General features: G+C 42.5%; 1 protein-coding gene across 3 annotated transcripts in view; it reads left to right on the plus strand.

Moving 5' to 3' along the window:
* The window catches only part of LOC140897624 (ABC-type organic anion transporter ABCA8-like), a 60,040-nt gene that overhangs the window by 16,906 nt on the left and 28,762 nt on the right, over positions 1 to 14,372 (plus strand). For all 3 annotated transcript variants that reach the window (XM_073310476.1, XM_073310477.1, XM_073310478.1), the window contains 7 exons: positions 450 to 560; positions 3,460 to 3,635; positions 9,152 to 9,271; positions 10,833 to 10,971; positions 11,844 to 11,934; positions 13,214 to 13,353; positions 14,198 to 14,317. In XM_073310476.1, the coding sequence (XP_073166577.1) occupies positions 450 to 560; positions 3,460 to 3,635; positions 9,152 to 9,271; positions 10,833 to 10,971; positions 11,844 to 11,934; positions 13,214 to 13,353; positions 14,198 to 14,317 (897 nt within the window). The remainder of the gene's footprint in view (positions 1 to 449; positions 561 to 3,459; positions 3,636 to 9,151; positions 9,272 to 10,832; positions 10,972 to 11,843; positions 11,935 to 13,213; positions 13,354 to 14,197; positions 14,318 to 14,372) is intronic.

Below are 14,372 nucleotides of genomic sequence, written 5' to 3' on the forward strand. Positions count from 1 at the left end.
GTTGCCCATACAGATGTGGGTACTATTTAGGCCATTCCATTCTCTGGGCACTTATCCCACAAATCTGAACGCTCAATATAATGTACAGGATGCCCATCAACATCCACAAACCGCCCAGCTCTCCTCAGAAGGGTGAAAAAAACCAGTGGGCTCTCCTGCATAATGGAAAAGGTTAACAAATCCTAGCTCCGGCACGCCAGGATGGGGAAATTTCCAAATCAAGGCCCCTCATGCAGAAATCCCTGAGCAGCTCATTCCTGTTTACATTAGACATGCTCCATCTTAAGCAACTTTGCCAATGTCTAGTGTGGTAATATTAGCTAGATCAATTACCTAGTTACCTGTAGTACCTGAAGCTTGGGAAATTTTTAATCCTAATTCCTAGCCCTTCTCTGGTTTAAACTTCCTTTGCTTTAACCTTATTACCAATACCATTTTTTTTATATTAGGTTTATTGCTTAATGTCTATGAAGGCCAGATCACTGCATTACTTGGTCACAGTGGAGCTGGAAAAAGTACACTACTGAACATCCTTAGTGGACTTTGCCCACCTTCAGAAGGTAAAATGGTCGAATGACAAGCTGAAGAGAAGGTTACCAAAGTGTGATTTCCCCTACCTACACACACCTTCTGGCTGTCTGAAGGAATGAACAGTTTATGGTTACATGTGGGAAGGCACAATAGAAATGTGTGATTATGAGTACATGAGAATGCCCATGTGCTGTCAGTGAGCTGAAAATGAATGTCACTTAACTAAGGAGCTCCTTGAACCTTCCTCTGAAGCATCTGATACTGGCTACTGTCAGAGATAGAACATTACAGTAGATAGACCACTGATCTAAAATGGTAGGACAATTCCTTTACTCCTACATATCCATAGCAGGGAAGGAGGTGTGATGTCCCAGATTGAGGTGTCATTGAGGTTTCAGAACAAACTGATGAACTAAACAGTAATAAGTCACCAGGACCAGATGGTATTCACCCAAGAGTTCTGAAGGAACTCAAATGTGAAACCGCAGAACTACTAACAGTAGTCTGTAACCCAGTGATTCTCCAACTTTTGTACTGGTGACCACTTTCAAATAGCAAGCGTATGAGTGCAACCCTTCTTATAAATTAAAAACACTTTTTATACCTTTAACACCATTATAAATGCTGGATGCAAAGCGGGGTTTGGGGGGAGGCTGACAGCTCATGACCCCCCATGAAATAACCTTGCAACCCCCTGGGGGGTCCCAACCCCCAGTTTGAGAACCCCTGCTGTAACCAGTCATTTAAATCACTTTCTGGACCAAATAACTGGAGGATAGCTAACGTGACACCAATTTTTAAAAAGGGCTCCAAAGGTGATCCCGGCAATTACAGGCCAGTAAGCATGACTTCAGTACCGGGCAAACTGGTTGAAACTAAAGTAAAGAACAAAATTGTCAGACACGTTGATGACATAATTTGTTGGGGAAGAGTCAACATGTTCTTTGTAAAGGGAAATCATGCCTCACCAATCTACTAGAATTCTTTGAGGGGGTCAACAAGCACATGGACAAGGGGGATGCAGTGGATATAGTATACTTAGATTTTCAGAAAGCCTTTGACAAGGTCCCTCACCAAAGGCTCTTAAGCAAAGTAAGAGGGAAGGTGCTCTCATGGATTGGTAACTGGTTAAAAGACGGGAAACAAAGCGTAGGAATAAATGGTCAGTTTTCAGAATGGAGAGTGGTAAATAGTGGTGTCCCCCAGGGGTCTGAACTGGGACCAGTCCAAGTCAACATATCCACAAATGATCTGGAAAAAGGGGTAAAACATGAGGTGGCAAAATTTGCAGATGATACAAAACTACTCAAGATAGTGAAGTCCCAGGCAGACTGCAAAGAACTATAAAAGAATCTCTCAAAACTAGGTGACTGGTCAACAAAATGGCAGATGACATTCAATGTTGATAAATGCAAAATAATGCACACTGGAAAACATAATCCCAACTATACATATAAAATGATGGGGTCTGAATTAGCTGTTACCACTCAAGAAAGAGATCTTGGAGTCGCTGTGGATAGATCTCTGAAAACATCCACTAAATGTACAGTGGCAGTCAAAAAAAGTGAACAGAATCATTAAGAAAGGGATATACTGTATAATAAGACAGAAAATGTCATATTGCCTCTATATAAATCCATGGTTTGCCCACATCTTAAATACTCCGTGCAGATGTGGTTACCCCATCTCAAAAAGGATATATTGGAATTGGAAAAGGTTCAGAAAAGGGCAACAAAAATTATTAGGGGTATGGAATGGCTGCCATATGAAGAGAGATTGATAAGACTGGGACTTTTCAGCTTGGAAAAGAGACGACTAAGGGGGGATATGATAGAGGTCTATAAAATCATGACTGGTGTGGAGAAAGAAAATAAGGAAGTGTTATTTACTCCTTCTCATAACACAAGAACTAGGTGTCACCAAATGAAATTAATAGGCAGCAGGTTTAAAACAAACAAAAGGAAGTATTTCTTCACACAACGCACAGTCAATCTGTGGAACTCCTTGCCAGAGGATGTTGTGAAGGCAAAGATTATAACAGGGCTCAAAAAAGAATGGGATAAATTCATAGAGGATAGGTCCATCAATGGCTATTAGCCAGGATGGGCAGGGATGGTGTCCCTACCCTCTGTTTGCCAGAAGGTGGGAATGGGCGACAGGGGATGAATCACTTGATTACCTGTTCTGTTCATTACCTCTGGGGCACCTGGCATTGGCCACTGTCGGAAGACAGGATACTGGGCTAGATAGACCTTTGGTCTGACCCAGTATGGCTGTTCTTATGTTCTTATGTTTCCACAACCTGCTAACTTGTTCTCCTCTATTTTCTCCTTCTTTTTGTGTTCTTAAGCACAAAAGCTTTTATACCGTGTATTAAGTCCAATTTCCTCTCCTCCCTTCCCAGAGACTCTCCTTATTTCAAGCAGATGAAGAACGGGATGGGTGAATTGATTAGAATAAAATAAGAGTTGACCCAAACTTTCTCCCAAAATTTCATCTGTTTCCTAAAGTTTGAAAATATTTGGTTAGCGTTTGTATGTATGTATATTTTTCCTTTTATTTTTGCACAGCCTTATATTACCAAAAGAAAGCAAAATGTTTGCACTGTCTGCGAATCTGGCACGCTATACAAAATATCCGGCAAATGATTTCTCATGTTGGTAACATTTTAATCGATTTATTTATTTATTTTCTTAAAACAAGATCATGTAAGAAAATTTCATTGGGTAAATTAGGTTAATGCTTTTGTGGGATACATACTACTGGGTTACATCTACTGTGGAAGGAACACAGTGCAAATATCCAGAGTTTTCTTTCATCCAGGTTATAAGGATAGATACTTTCGCTCATATTTCAATATCAATGTCTGACATACCATGCATTCTAACAGCATGTTATGCTTTCTGTTACTCATGTTTACTTTTGCAGGCTCTGCCATGATATATAAATACAAAGTATCTGAAATGGAGGACTTGGAAGAAATTAGGAAAATAATTGGAGTTTGCCCACAATTTAACATTCAATTTGAAGTTTTAACAGTGAAAGAAAATCTAAGGATTTTTGCTAAAATTAAAGGTATTCAGCCAAAAGAAGTTGAACAAGAGGTAAGTATGTTTCATATGGAAGATGACTGGTGAGAAACCTTGCCTTTGACTAGACTTAAAGGGCCAAATTTTCACACTGGTCTCTAACTTTGTATGCACAATTTTATAAGTGCAATCGTAGAAGTGCCCAAATGACCACATTTACACGTACAAATAGCATTGGCACGTCAGTACACACAAATTCCATTTGTTCTTGCAAATTATTATTTGTTTGCATTAGGACCTGTAAGTGATCCTGTAAGCGAGCTCAGAGCCCCATTGTGCTAATGAAAGAGACAACCTTGACCCTGTCCCAAAGAGCTTACAATCTAAATAGACAAGACAGAGACACGCTGGGAGAGGACACAGTGAGGTTAAGTGACTTGCCTAAGTTTACATAGTAGGTGGGTGGCAGTGTTGGCAATAAAATCCCGGTCTTCTCACTTCCAGTCCAGTGCCATACCTACTAATCCATCCTATCTCCCCAGGGCTGTCAGCACAAGGTAAGAGGCCAGGTTTGTACATTTATCCAAAAGGATCTGAAAGGTCACATAGTAACTCTGAGCAGGAGTCCTGGAAGTTTGGTAGTAGTCAGGGGGGCCACAAGGCCCTGTCCCACTCCATGGCCCTATCCCCTGCTCCTCCTCTTCCCCCCGAAGCCCTATTCCCCGGCCAGGCTGGAAGCCGGAGCCGAGCAGTGGTAAGAGCTACCAAGGGAGCCCAGGCTTCTGTGGGGGATCCCAGACCTTCCACCTGCCCTGGACAGGGGGTTGGGGTGCCTGAGGGTAGCCTCTGGTCCACATCCACACCGCCCAGGGCAGGTGGAAGGTCCAGGACTCGCCATAGCGGCCTGAGCTCCCTGAGCGGTTCTTACCACAGCCCAGAGGAGGAGCAAGGGCAGGGCCACAGAGAGGGGCTGGGGCTCATGGAGACCGGGGGGCTAAGGCCCACCTCGGCCCCCCCCACTGGGAAGAAACTGGCACCATGGGCAGGGGCTGTGCTTCGTTGTGGGGGAGCTTCGTTGTGGGATAAGCTGGTCACCTTATCAGCGCCCCCTCCGTGAAGCACAGCCCCTGCCGGTGCCACTCCATACAACCTGAGGCTTGCAGTTTGGGGAGGGTGGGGGCAACACGGCCCCCTGCCTCCCAAACTACCATTGCCCCTGCCACCCCAGTTCTGGCACTCCTGACTGAGAAGATATGAATCATCATATTACATGCTTCCCATTGTTAATGAAAGTAATTTATTAGTGTGACCTTTCAAATGTTCTCTTATTTCTGTTGTGGGGATAAAATGCCTTTGTTTCCTTTTTTTCCAAGGCAGGAGTGCATTATTTGGAAATGTAGGGTTATTCTCAGGGACCAAAAGACCCATGGGGTATGTCTACACTTCAAAGACAAACCCGCTGTGCCGAGCCTCAAAGCCCGGGTCAGTTGACTTGGCCTTGCAGGGCTAAAAATAGCAGTGTGAATGTTCCCATTTGGGTTGGAGCCCAGGCTCTGAAACCCAATGACAGGGGAGGATCTTGGAGCCCAGGCTCCAGCCCTAGCAGAAATGTCTACACTGCTATTTTTAGCCCTGCAGCCCGAGCCCTGCTCGCCTGAGTCAACTGACCCAGGATCTAAGACTTGGTGCTGTGGGTTTTCCTTTGCAGTGTAGACATATCCCGGAAAGTTATATTAGGTTAGTTTGCATGTTGTCTGGAGAGCATGGAGGCTATCAAATGCACTATGCACCTGCATTATGTTCTATCCTGAGCTACAGGGCTGTCCCTAGGATTTATGGGGCACTATGCAGTATTATTAAAGTGGTACCCCGATGCCTGACGGCATCCCAGGCTCACATGTGTATTTTAGATAAGCATGGTCTTCTGAAGGATTTGGTTAAAAAAACATATGTCTGAAGATCCAAGCATTTAAAGCGAAAGATGAATACTCAAATTGTGCATCTAAAAATCTACGCAAGGATTTTTTAGAGATGTGATTTTATAATCTTCAGCAACACACTAATAAAATATTTGTAAAGCAAATTTTAAATGAAGGTCCTGTAGACTAACATGGTCTGAGTAAATATTACAGTAATGCACAACTGTTTTTGTCAGTAACTTCATAAACTGACAGTATATACCTGGGGGTTGGCAAATGCCTGTTAAACGGCTTCGTTACCACTCGAATAGCTCTTTAACAGTTTCAGTGTTGTGCTAATAGGTCTGGCAGGCTGGACATTTTTTCACTTTTAAGTACTAGATCCCCACCAAGCTGTGGTGGGAGCCTGCAGGAAGGGTCAGAACAGGTGGAGGTGGGAGGGTGGACACTAAGATCCCGGGGTGCCCCAAATTTTCGGATGCCCTATGCCGTGCTGCGTATGCCTAAGGATGTCCCGGCTGAGCCAAGTCTGGTGCTTTATGGTGATGCCTGTGAGGGACAAGTGTCTGACACCATCCAGCCATCATGTTTGAGGTCTTCCATGGGGCGGTCTTTTACATTCTGCTTTCATGGATCAAAATCAAAGATAATTCTTGCAGGGAAGTTAGTTAGGCATTCAGAGCAGATACTGTACCACCCATATCTTAGAGACAATTGGGTGATTATTTGAGAGAGTGTGGAGGGACCTGGAAATCCAGATTTCTCTCATTGTGCAATCCTCATACTTCCGGCTTATGAAACAGCTCTGAAACTGATTACTCCACTACCAGATGTTCCCTTTTCTACTGACTCTGTTACAGTCATTGGCCAAGCAGATACAGTCCAAAGATTCAAACTATATTGTTTGGCTTTCAGCAGTAAGCAAACAGTAACTGTTTGCATATTTGGTTTAGCTACAATAGCCAGCAGGAAACTAGTTAGTGAAATCATTGAACATTTTGTTCATGTGTCCATGAACTTCCCACAGTAAATTTAAACCCCAGGATAATTCTACAATGAGTTTCAAAGAGGGTTTCAGTGTCCTATGTAACTGGTTTTGTTTCCAAAATAAATCTTTGTCGTTGCTGTGTATCTGTTTGTTAAATAAGACCAAATGAAAAATGTAATTGAGCATTACATGAACGTGTGTCATGTTAGCGAATTGAAACAATCCCAAACTACAAATTCCTCAATGGTGGTGGAAGTTTCCGATAGCCACACTTGTTCCGTTTTTCATTAGTTAGAGTTGTTTCATGGTCTTGACAACGATTAACAATAATAATGAATCTGCATTTCTGTAGCATTTTCACACAAGTACTTTACAGAGCTTAGGGAGTATTACCATACACAGCAATTTTGCAGTTGAGGAAACTGAGGCAGAGAGCTGTTAAGTGATTGGCCCTGCATCAAATCCGATAGCAGAACCAGGAATAGAATCCAGGTCTCTGAACTCCCAGCCTTTCCCTCGAACCAAGGAGTCATTAACGATACTTGATGTGGCACTTTGCAGAGTCCTTTGTGTCCCACCGAACTAGGTCCCTCTTAAAACCTGACCTCCTTTCTCCAGTTCCACTCATCATACTACAGATCCACCTGGCCTCTACACTAGAACATGCTGCCCTACAGTTAACATGCCTTTAACAGGAAGCATGTTCAGGCCCATGAGTAAGGCAAGAATCCATGCATTAGGTAGGGCCGGGAATTGAGCAGCTGTGGAGATTGTTCACAAGTCCCTGCTAAGCACAGAATCCTAGAAATGTAAGACTGAAATGGACCTGCAAGGCACTGAGGCAGGGCTAAATATTATCTAGACAATGCCAGACAAGTGTTTGCCTAGCCCGTTCTTAAAAAAGTCCAGTGAGGGAAATTCCACAACCTCCCGAGGTAATTTGTTCCAGTGCTTAACTATCCTTACAGTTAAGAAGTTTTCCCTAATGTTTAACCTAAATCTCTCTTGCTGCAATTTAAGCACATTACTTCTTGTCCTATCCTCAGTAGTTAAGGAGAACAATTTATCACACTCCTCTTTATGACAGCCTTTTAAGTACTTGAAGACTATTATGTCCCCCCTTACTCTTCTCTTCTCCAGCCTAAACAAACCCATTTTTTTCAATCTTTCCTTGTAGGTCATATTTTTTTAGACCCTTCATCATTTTTGTTGCTCTCCTCTGCACTTTCTCCAGTTTGTCCACATCTTTCCTGAAGTGTGGTGCTGGGAACTGGTCATAATACTCCACTTGTGGCCTTATCAGTGCTGAGTAGAGTGGAAGAATTACTTCTGGTGCCTTGCTGACAACACTCCTGCTAATACATCCCAAATGATGTTTGCTTGTTTTGCAGCAGTATTACATTATTGACTCCTATTTAGTTTGTGATCCACTATAACCTGGAAAATCTGTTCTGCAGAACTCCTTCCTACGCAGTCATTCCCCCATTTTGTATTTGTGCAGTTGATTATTCCTTCCTAAGTGTAGTACTTTGCATTTGTTCTTATTGAATTTCACCTATTTCAGACCATTTCTCCAGTTTGCCAAGATCATTTGGAATTCTAATCCTGCTCTTCAAAGCGCTTGCCACCCGTCCCAGCTTGGTATCAGCCGTAAACTTTATAAGCTTACTCTCCATGCCATTATCCACATCATATATGAAGATAATGAAAATAAAACGTTTATTCACAAAGTTCTGTTTAAACCAAAGTAACACCAGCCTGCAAAGTTCTTGGCCCTGTTCCATTCCTGCTGCTCGGCCGTGTGTAAACTTCAAGCCGACACTGAAAACCCAAACTAATGTTTTAGACAAGGCCACTTTTATGTCTCAGAGCTCTCAGTCATAGTCTCTTGTCAGCAGACCCCTCATTCTGCCTCCCATGAGAGTACCCCAGCCCCTTTTAAATGTACTGAGCTGAGCTTTGTTCAGCTCCCCATGATTGCTTCAGTGCAAGGAGGCATTTCCAGCAGAGACTATGAAACCTCTGCTGGGACTGAACCCACTCCCCAACCGCCGCCCACCCCCGCAAAATAACCACACCAATGTCAGGCTCAGCCAGTCTCCAGTGATATGGGGACACAGAATGACTATACACTGTACCTGTATCTTTTCACACAGGAATGGCTATTTTCTTACAAAGTTCCCAGAAACCACTTCTAGATGTGCCATTATTTAGTCATTATACCAAATACTGCCAGCCCCAAGTGTTCAAAAACATGTCAGAACCCACCCACCCCCAGAATGACGAGATTGGCTTAAAAGTCATCAGATTTTAAAAATAATAATAAAGATTGTGTTCTTTAATTTTGCTTTACTTTTTGAAAAAAATGAAAGCTGAGATTCTCGTGAAATAATCTGATTTCAGCAGCTGGGGCTTTAAGACAAACACTGCATATTGTGAGACCTGCAATACAATCTCAAGAACTGGCCACACTGGAAATTTTATCCCAGAATGACTGCATGGAGCTCAGCAAGCATTTTGGGGTGTAACACTGGTTTCACAGTCAATTATTGACACCCAGTAATTATTTCTAATCCAGTTCCTGTGCTGCTCCTGTGTCCAAAGTGCTGTTTGGGAAACAACAAATAGCTCTGAGGAAAATCTTAAATGACTAGCTTGAAACCAGGATGTTCTCTGTTCCCTAGGTCCAAAAAGTTTTGACTATGTTGAAAATAAAAGACATCCAGGACTGCCAAGCTAGCAGCTTAAGCAGTGGACAGAAAAGAAAGCTCACGCTTGGAATTGCCATTTTAGGAGACCCCCAGGTAAGATTAACATCAACCTGTTAGTAGGACACCCTGCTGACAAGAAGGCAGATAGGCTGGTGAAAGTCGCCAGAAGCTGCTGATTTAGTTTGAAGAGCTGTGCTTGTCATAATGCTATTTATTATCCATTCGTTATATGTATTGTCTTATGCAAGAACCTGGTCACCAGCCATCTCTGTCTGTGTACCTGTCACGAGTTGCACCACTCACCGCGAGTCTGGTGCCACCTCTTGGTCACTCTGGGGATTAGCTCTTGAGGTTGCCACTCCTTTGCATGCTGTCACGCTGTCTCTGCAGCAATTCTCTCATTCCCGGAACCCCGCAGCACCCGTTTTGTGACTCAGCCCTCCCGCTAGGTTACTCAACGTTCCCCCCCTTTTGGGGTACAGTCCTTCAATTCTCTGTCACTCCCACAGAGACCCAGGCAGTCTTCCTGTTCACTGCACCGCTGATCTATGCCACGCCCTTGGTGGCTGGGAGGGGAACCTGGGCCTGCCCTTTACTCTGGCTTCCAATCCAGGGACTCTCAACCCAGAAGATCTGGGCTTTCTTCTCCTAGCCCTCACTGCTCCTTCCCTGGAGTGCTTCCTATCACTCCTGGTTCCCTTCCTTGCTCTGGGTACTAGCTCCAAACCCTCCTTCCCCTTCCCAGGGAGTGACTGCCCTTTCCCAGCAGCAGCCTCTGTCTTTGCCAGTTTCCTGCCTTTATAGGGTCCACCTGTTCCGGCCCAGCTGAACCTGCTTGCGACCAATTCCCTGCTCCCTGACTCTTCCTCCAGGTGCAGCCTCTGGAGTTAATAGGCCTGCCTGGCCACCTGAACCCCTTCCAGTCCTGTGTGGGTGGTGGACACCCCATCACGGTACCAAACACTCACTGTGCCACGCCCCGTACAGATTGGTGAGGCTTCTGGTCTCTCCAGAGGGTGCTACGCCATAGGCCACTGAGAATCATTTTTGCCCTGGCCTAGCCAGTTGTGCTAGCCAAGCCTGTACACACGCAGCGTAGGACAGCATTCAGGAACAGGTGCAGGCTTGTTAAGCCTTTCTCTGTGACTCTCACTGTAGCTGTGGCTCTGACCTCAAATGCAATTTCAGTTTCAGCTCAGGCTGACCGTGAACAGTGCAAGCTGAACCCCACACCAGTGGAGTGTTTTGGGGTTCAGAGCCTCAGTCCGATCTAGGGGGACCGGTCATGAGTATTAAGGTGTGCATGCTGCCTCTTCTGGTCCAGAGATACTGGTGGCAATTTCATGCCGAGGCCCTGCAGAGGGAACCATGACTGCATGGGCCAGGAGCTCTTGCTTACCCAGGCAAGAACGCACCCAATGAGAGATGAGAGCACTTAGCATCTGTATAAATAGAGCTGTGTCTATCTATTTAATTCTCTTTCCTTCTTTGAATATAATGTTTTCCACAGGAAGTGTTGGATTTAGATGCTTCAGTCCCATTAAAATCCTAAACACTCTGCTAAATGTGCAATCCTAAATGTCAGAATCTGTGTCCCGGTCACAGAGTCTTTCATGTGGCTGGAATGGAATGTTTTATTATTTCCTCCTGGCAGGTTTTGATATTAGATGAGCCAACTGCTGGTTTGGATATCAGTTCCAGATACCATGTATGGAGCCTACTGAAGGAGCATAAAGCTAACAGAGTAACCCTGTTCAGTACCCAGTTAACGGATGAGGCTGATATTATCGCTGGTGAGCACTGGATTGCTCATTCCCCGAGAGATGATGATGATAACGGTAACACAGATGTCATTTTGCTGGCCAGAAATTTTCCAGTGGAACATTGTTCTGTCAGCAAATGCCGACTGGTTGAAAGGAAAACGTATTGCGGAAGTGTGTCAGTTTTGACAGAATTTCATTTAGGAAAAAAATATGGAATGGAACATTTCAATTTTCCAGTTTGAAAGGATTTTTCATTTCAAGTTTTTAAAATTTTACATTATATAATATAAAATGTAAAAAGTAAATATTGGAATGAAACATTTTGATTTTATCCAAATGAAATGTTTCAGTTTACATGATTTTTTTTTTTCAGAATTGCATTTTGGTTTTTCTGTTCATTCCATTTTGGAACAGAAAAAAGTTCAAAATCTAAGAATTTCCCATGAAATGGAAAAGCCATTCCTGCCCTGCTCTCAATGTCATAACTTGTTCTTTCCTGACTGTTGAGAAGGTTAGTCCCTGCTGTCTTTAGTACATCCATTTATTTATAAGACAGACCCAGGTCAGTGAGGTAATATCTTTTACTGGACCAGTTTCTGTTGGTGGAAGGGACAATCTTTCATGCTTCACAGAGCTCTTCCTCAGGTCTTTCACAGGCCTGAAGAAAAGCTCTGTGAAGCTTGAAAATTTATCCCTTCCACCAACAGAATTTGGTCCAGTAAAAGATATTACCTCACACATCTTGTCTATCTCATGTCCTGGGACCAACACAGCTTACAACAACATTGCAAGCACTTATTTATAGACACTTATGTCTCCCCTCACACATTTTTTCTCTCTAGTGAGGAACAATCTCCCATTTTAGCTCTATGGTACAAATTATTTTGTTTCTGTTTCTTTAGACCGGAAAGCTTTTATCTCCCATGGGAGGTTAAAGTGTGTTGGCTCTTCTCTCTTTCTGAAGAGAAAATGGGGAATCGGTTATCACTTAAGGTGCAGTATACTGAGCTTGTGTTAAAGGGATCCATTTTGAGTACGTTTTGGTTCTATATTTCTTGGGGGGGGATAATAATCTCTATATTGTCAAAATTAATGTACAGAGTACTGGTGGGCATTAGTTTTGTCATTTGTATATTAAGCATCTTTCTCGGCTATATATTTTATCTGTCTGAGTACTGAACATCTGTTCATTTTAGTCCTCTGTCCAATACCAAAAGGAAAAGATCTTTTCACATATGGGTAAAAAATCAAAAAAACATGCAAAACAGTTTAATAATTCATGTCTAAAATTGACATTGATTAACAATAAAGTACGTAGATAACCAGAGGACATAAGGTTGGCTGGTATTGTCCTCTCCCCATCTTTTGCTCCATTGTTTATTTGAATTGTTACTAAAGGAAACTCTCAATAACCTGAATGGGAACTTTGCTTGCATAAGAGTTGCATAAGGGCCTCAGGATTTGGATAAATCTCTGTCATTTAGCATTATGGGGCCTGGCAAAAACTTTTTTTTTTTAACTCATTTTTTTTCCTATGTTACATTTGACAAATTGTACAAAGTTCTTGATGTAACTGATCAGTTCAGTTATGAGGACTCCATTTGGTGTCCTGTCCAAATATTTCATCCCTTCATTTAAGAGAATAAAATCCCATGTGACTGAGGACTATGTGCCTGATCCCGAGAGGCGTTTTGCTCTCTCAACCCCAATTTAATTCAGTGATTCCATTCTGGGGCATATAGTGCAAATTTGGAATAACTGTGTTTTACTTGATATCTTCTAAATACACACAAAGAAAGCCCCTCTACATCTGTGAACTCTGGAACTGATCTATTCTCTGTGATAGACTTTCCATATCTGATGTTCCTGTGCTTTTCATGCAACCTTTTATTTCTCTCAGGAATCAAATCAAATTCTCAATTGCAGGTGGCAGAAAGGCAAACCCTGGAGCTGATCCTATAATTAGATGCCACTCCTGCTCCTACATCACATCTAATATGTCAGTAACCTCTGGACTTCTCCATCTGTTTGAGAGAAACAGAACCCTTGATAGTTTAAACAGCTAACATTCCAAATGCCGATTAGGTGTGTGATTAGAAGTCTTGTTACATATATGCTAGTGGACAATTCGTTTCTGAACTTTCTTCAAAAGACTTAACTTTTTCCAACAACTTATTAAGTGGCTGGATGTACATTTCTGGATTTGTTGGATTGTTCCAGGATGAACAGAAGAGGCACCGTTACAAATATTTCCTTTTTCTTTCCTTTCCAGCCTGCACATCAATGACTCTTGTGACTCTGCAAAAATGACATCTCTGGTCAAGCAGCATATTCCCAATGCTAAGTTATCTGGGCAGAGTCATGAAGAACTGATTTACATGCTGCCCCTTGAAAATGTGGATAAGTTCCCTGGTAACTATCACTTTGTAATTTAAGAGTGACTCCTTAGGATGTCATTGTAGCAGAGAAGTTTCAGAACAAGTCTAAAAGACTCCTGGAAGAAAATATCCATACATAAAGCTGTCTGAATTTTGTTTTCTGTTAATGTTTTGCCTTAATTATTTTATATCAATTGTCTCTTTTTAAGCTGAGCAACCCCATTTTACCATATCTTTTTAAGAGAAAAGATAATGAACAGAAAGGGCTGGAGGAGATGGGTGGTGGTGTGAATAGAGTACTGAAGATCTGGGTTTTATGCCCAGTTTCTGACACCTCTGTTACCTTTGGCAAGTCATAGTTACATGCTATGTTCCTCCATTTCCACATTGCAGAGTCAAGATATAACAACTTCCTCACAAGGGAGTTGTGAGGCTTAGTACAGAGATTCATAGATTCTAAGACAATCAGTGATTATCTTGTCTGACTTCCTGTATAACACAGCATGAAAACTTCCCTGAAATAATTCCTGTCTGGATTAGAGCATGTGTTTGTAAAGGACTTGGAGATCCTACCATGAAAGGTGTTGTACAAGTTGAAACTATAATTATTATATTTTATTTTATTTTTTGAGTGCACACCTTCCCAGTGAGCATCTGTATCAGGGATTTCAAATCCTGGTTGGTTGGATATCCACTCTCCATAAAATAGCCTGAAGAACTGTTCTCTGTCACTTAACTGTTTAAATGCCTAAATCTAGTCACGATGGAGGCTGAGGTGAATCCATATTTGGCCCAAAGTATTTAGCAGCCACTCTGTTCTTAAAACTTTAAAATATGCAACTATAAGAAAGCAACTGTTAGATATTTTTGTGTTTCAGAACTGTTCTGTGAGCTAGATACTCATGTGTGCCAGGAGATTCTGAGTTATGGCATTTCCATGACAACCCTGGCTGATGTGTTCCTGACACTGGAAGAAGAAGCAGCAATTGATCAAGCAGGTAAGAAAGTCCAATGCTGTCCAAAGTGAAAAGGATGACTCGGTCTTTACAAAGG

This window comes from Lepidochelys kempii, chromosome 14, assembly GCF_965140265.1.
Source record: "Lepidochelys kempii isolate rLepKem1 chromosome 14, rLepKem1.hap2, whole genome shotgun sequence".
Lineage (NCBI taxonomy): Eukaryota > Metazoa > Chordata > Testudines > Cheloniidae > Lepidochelys > Lepidochelys kempii.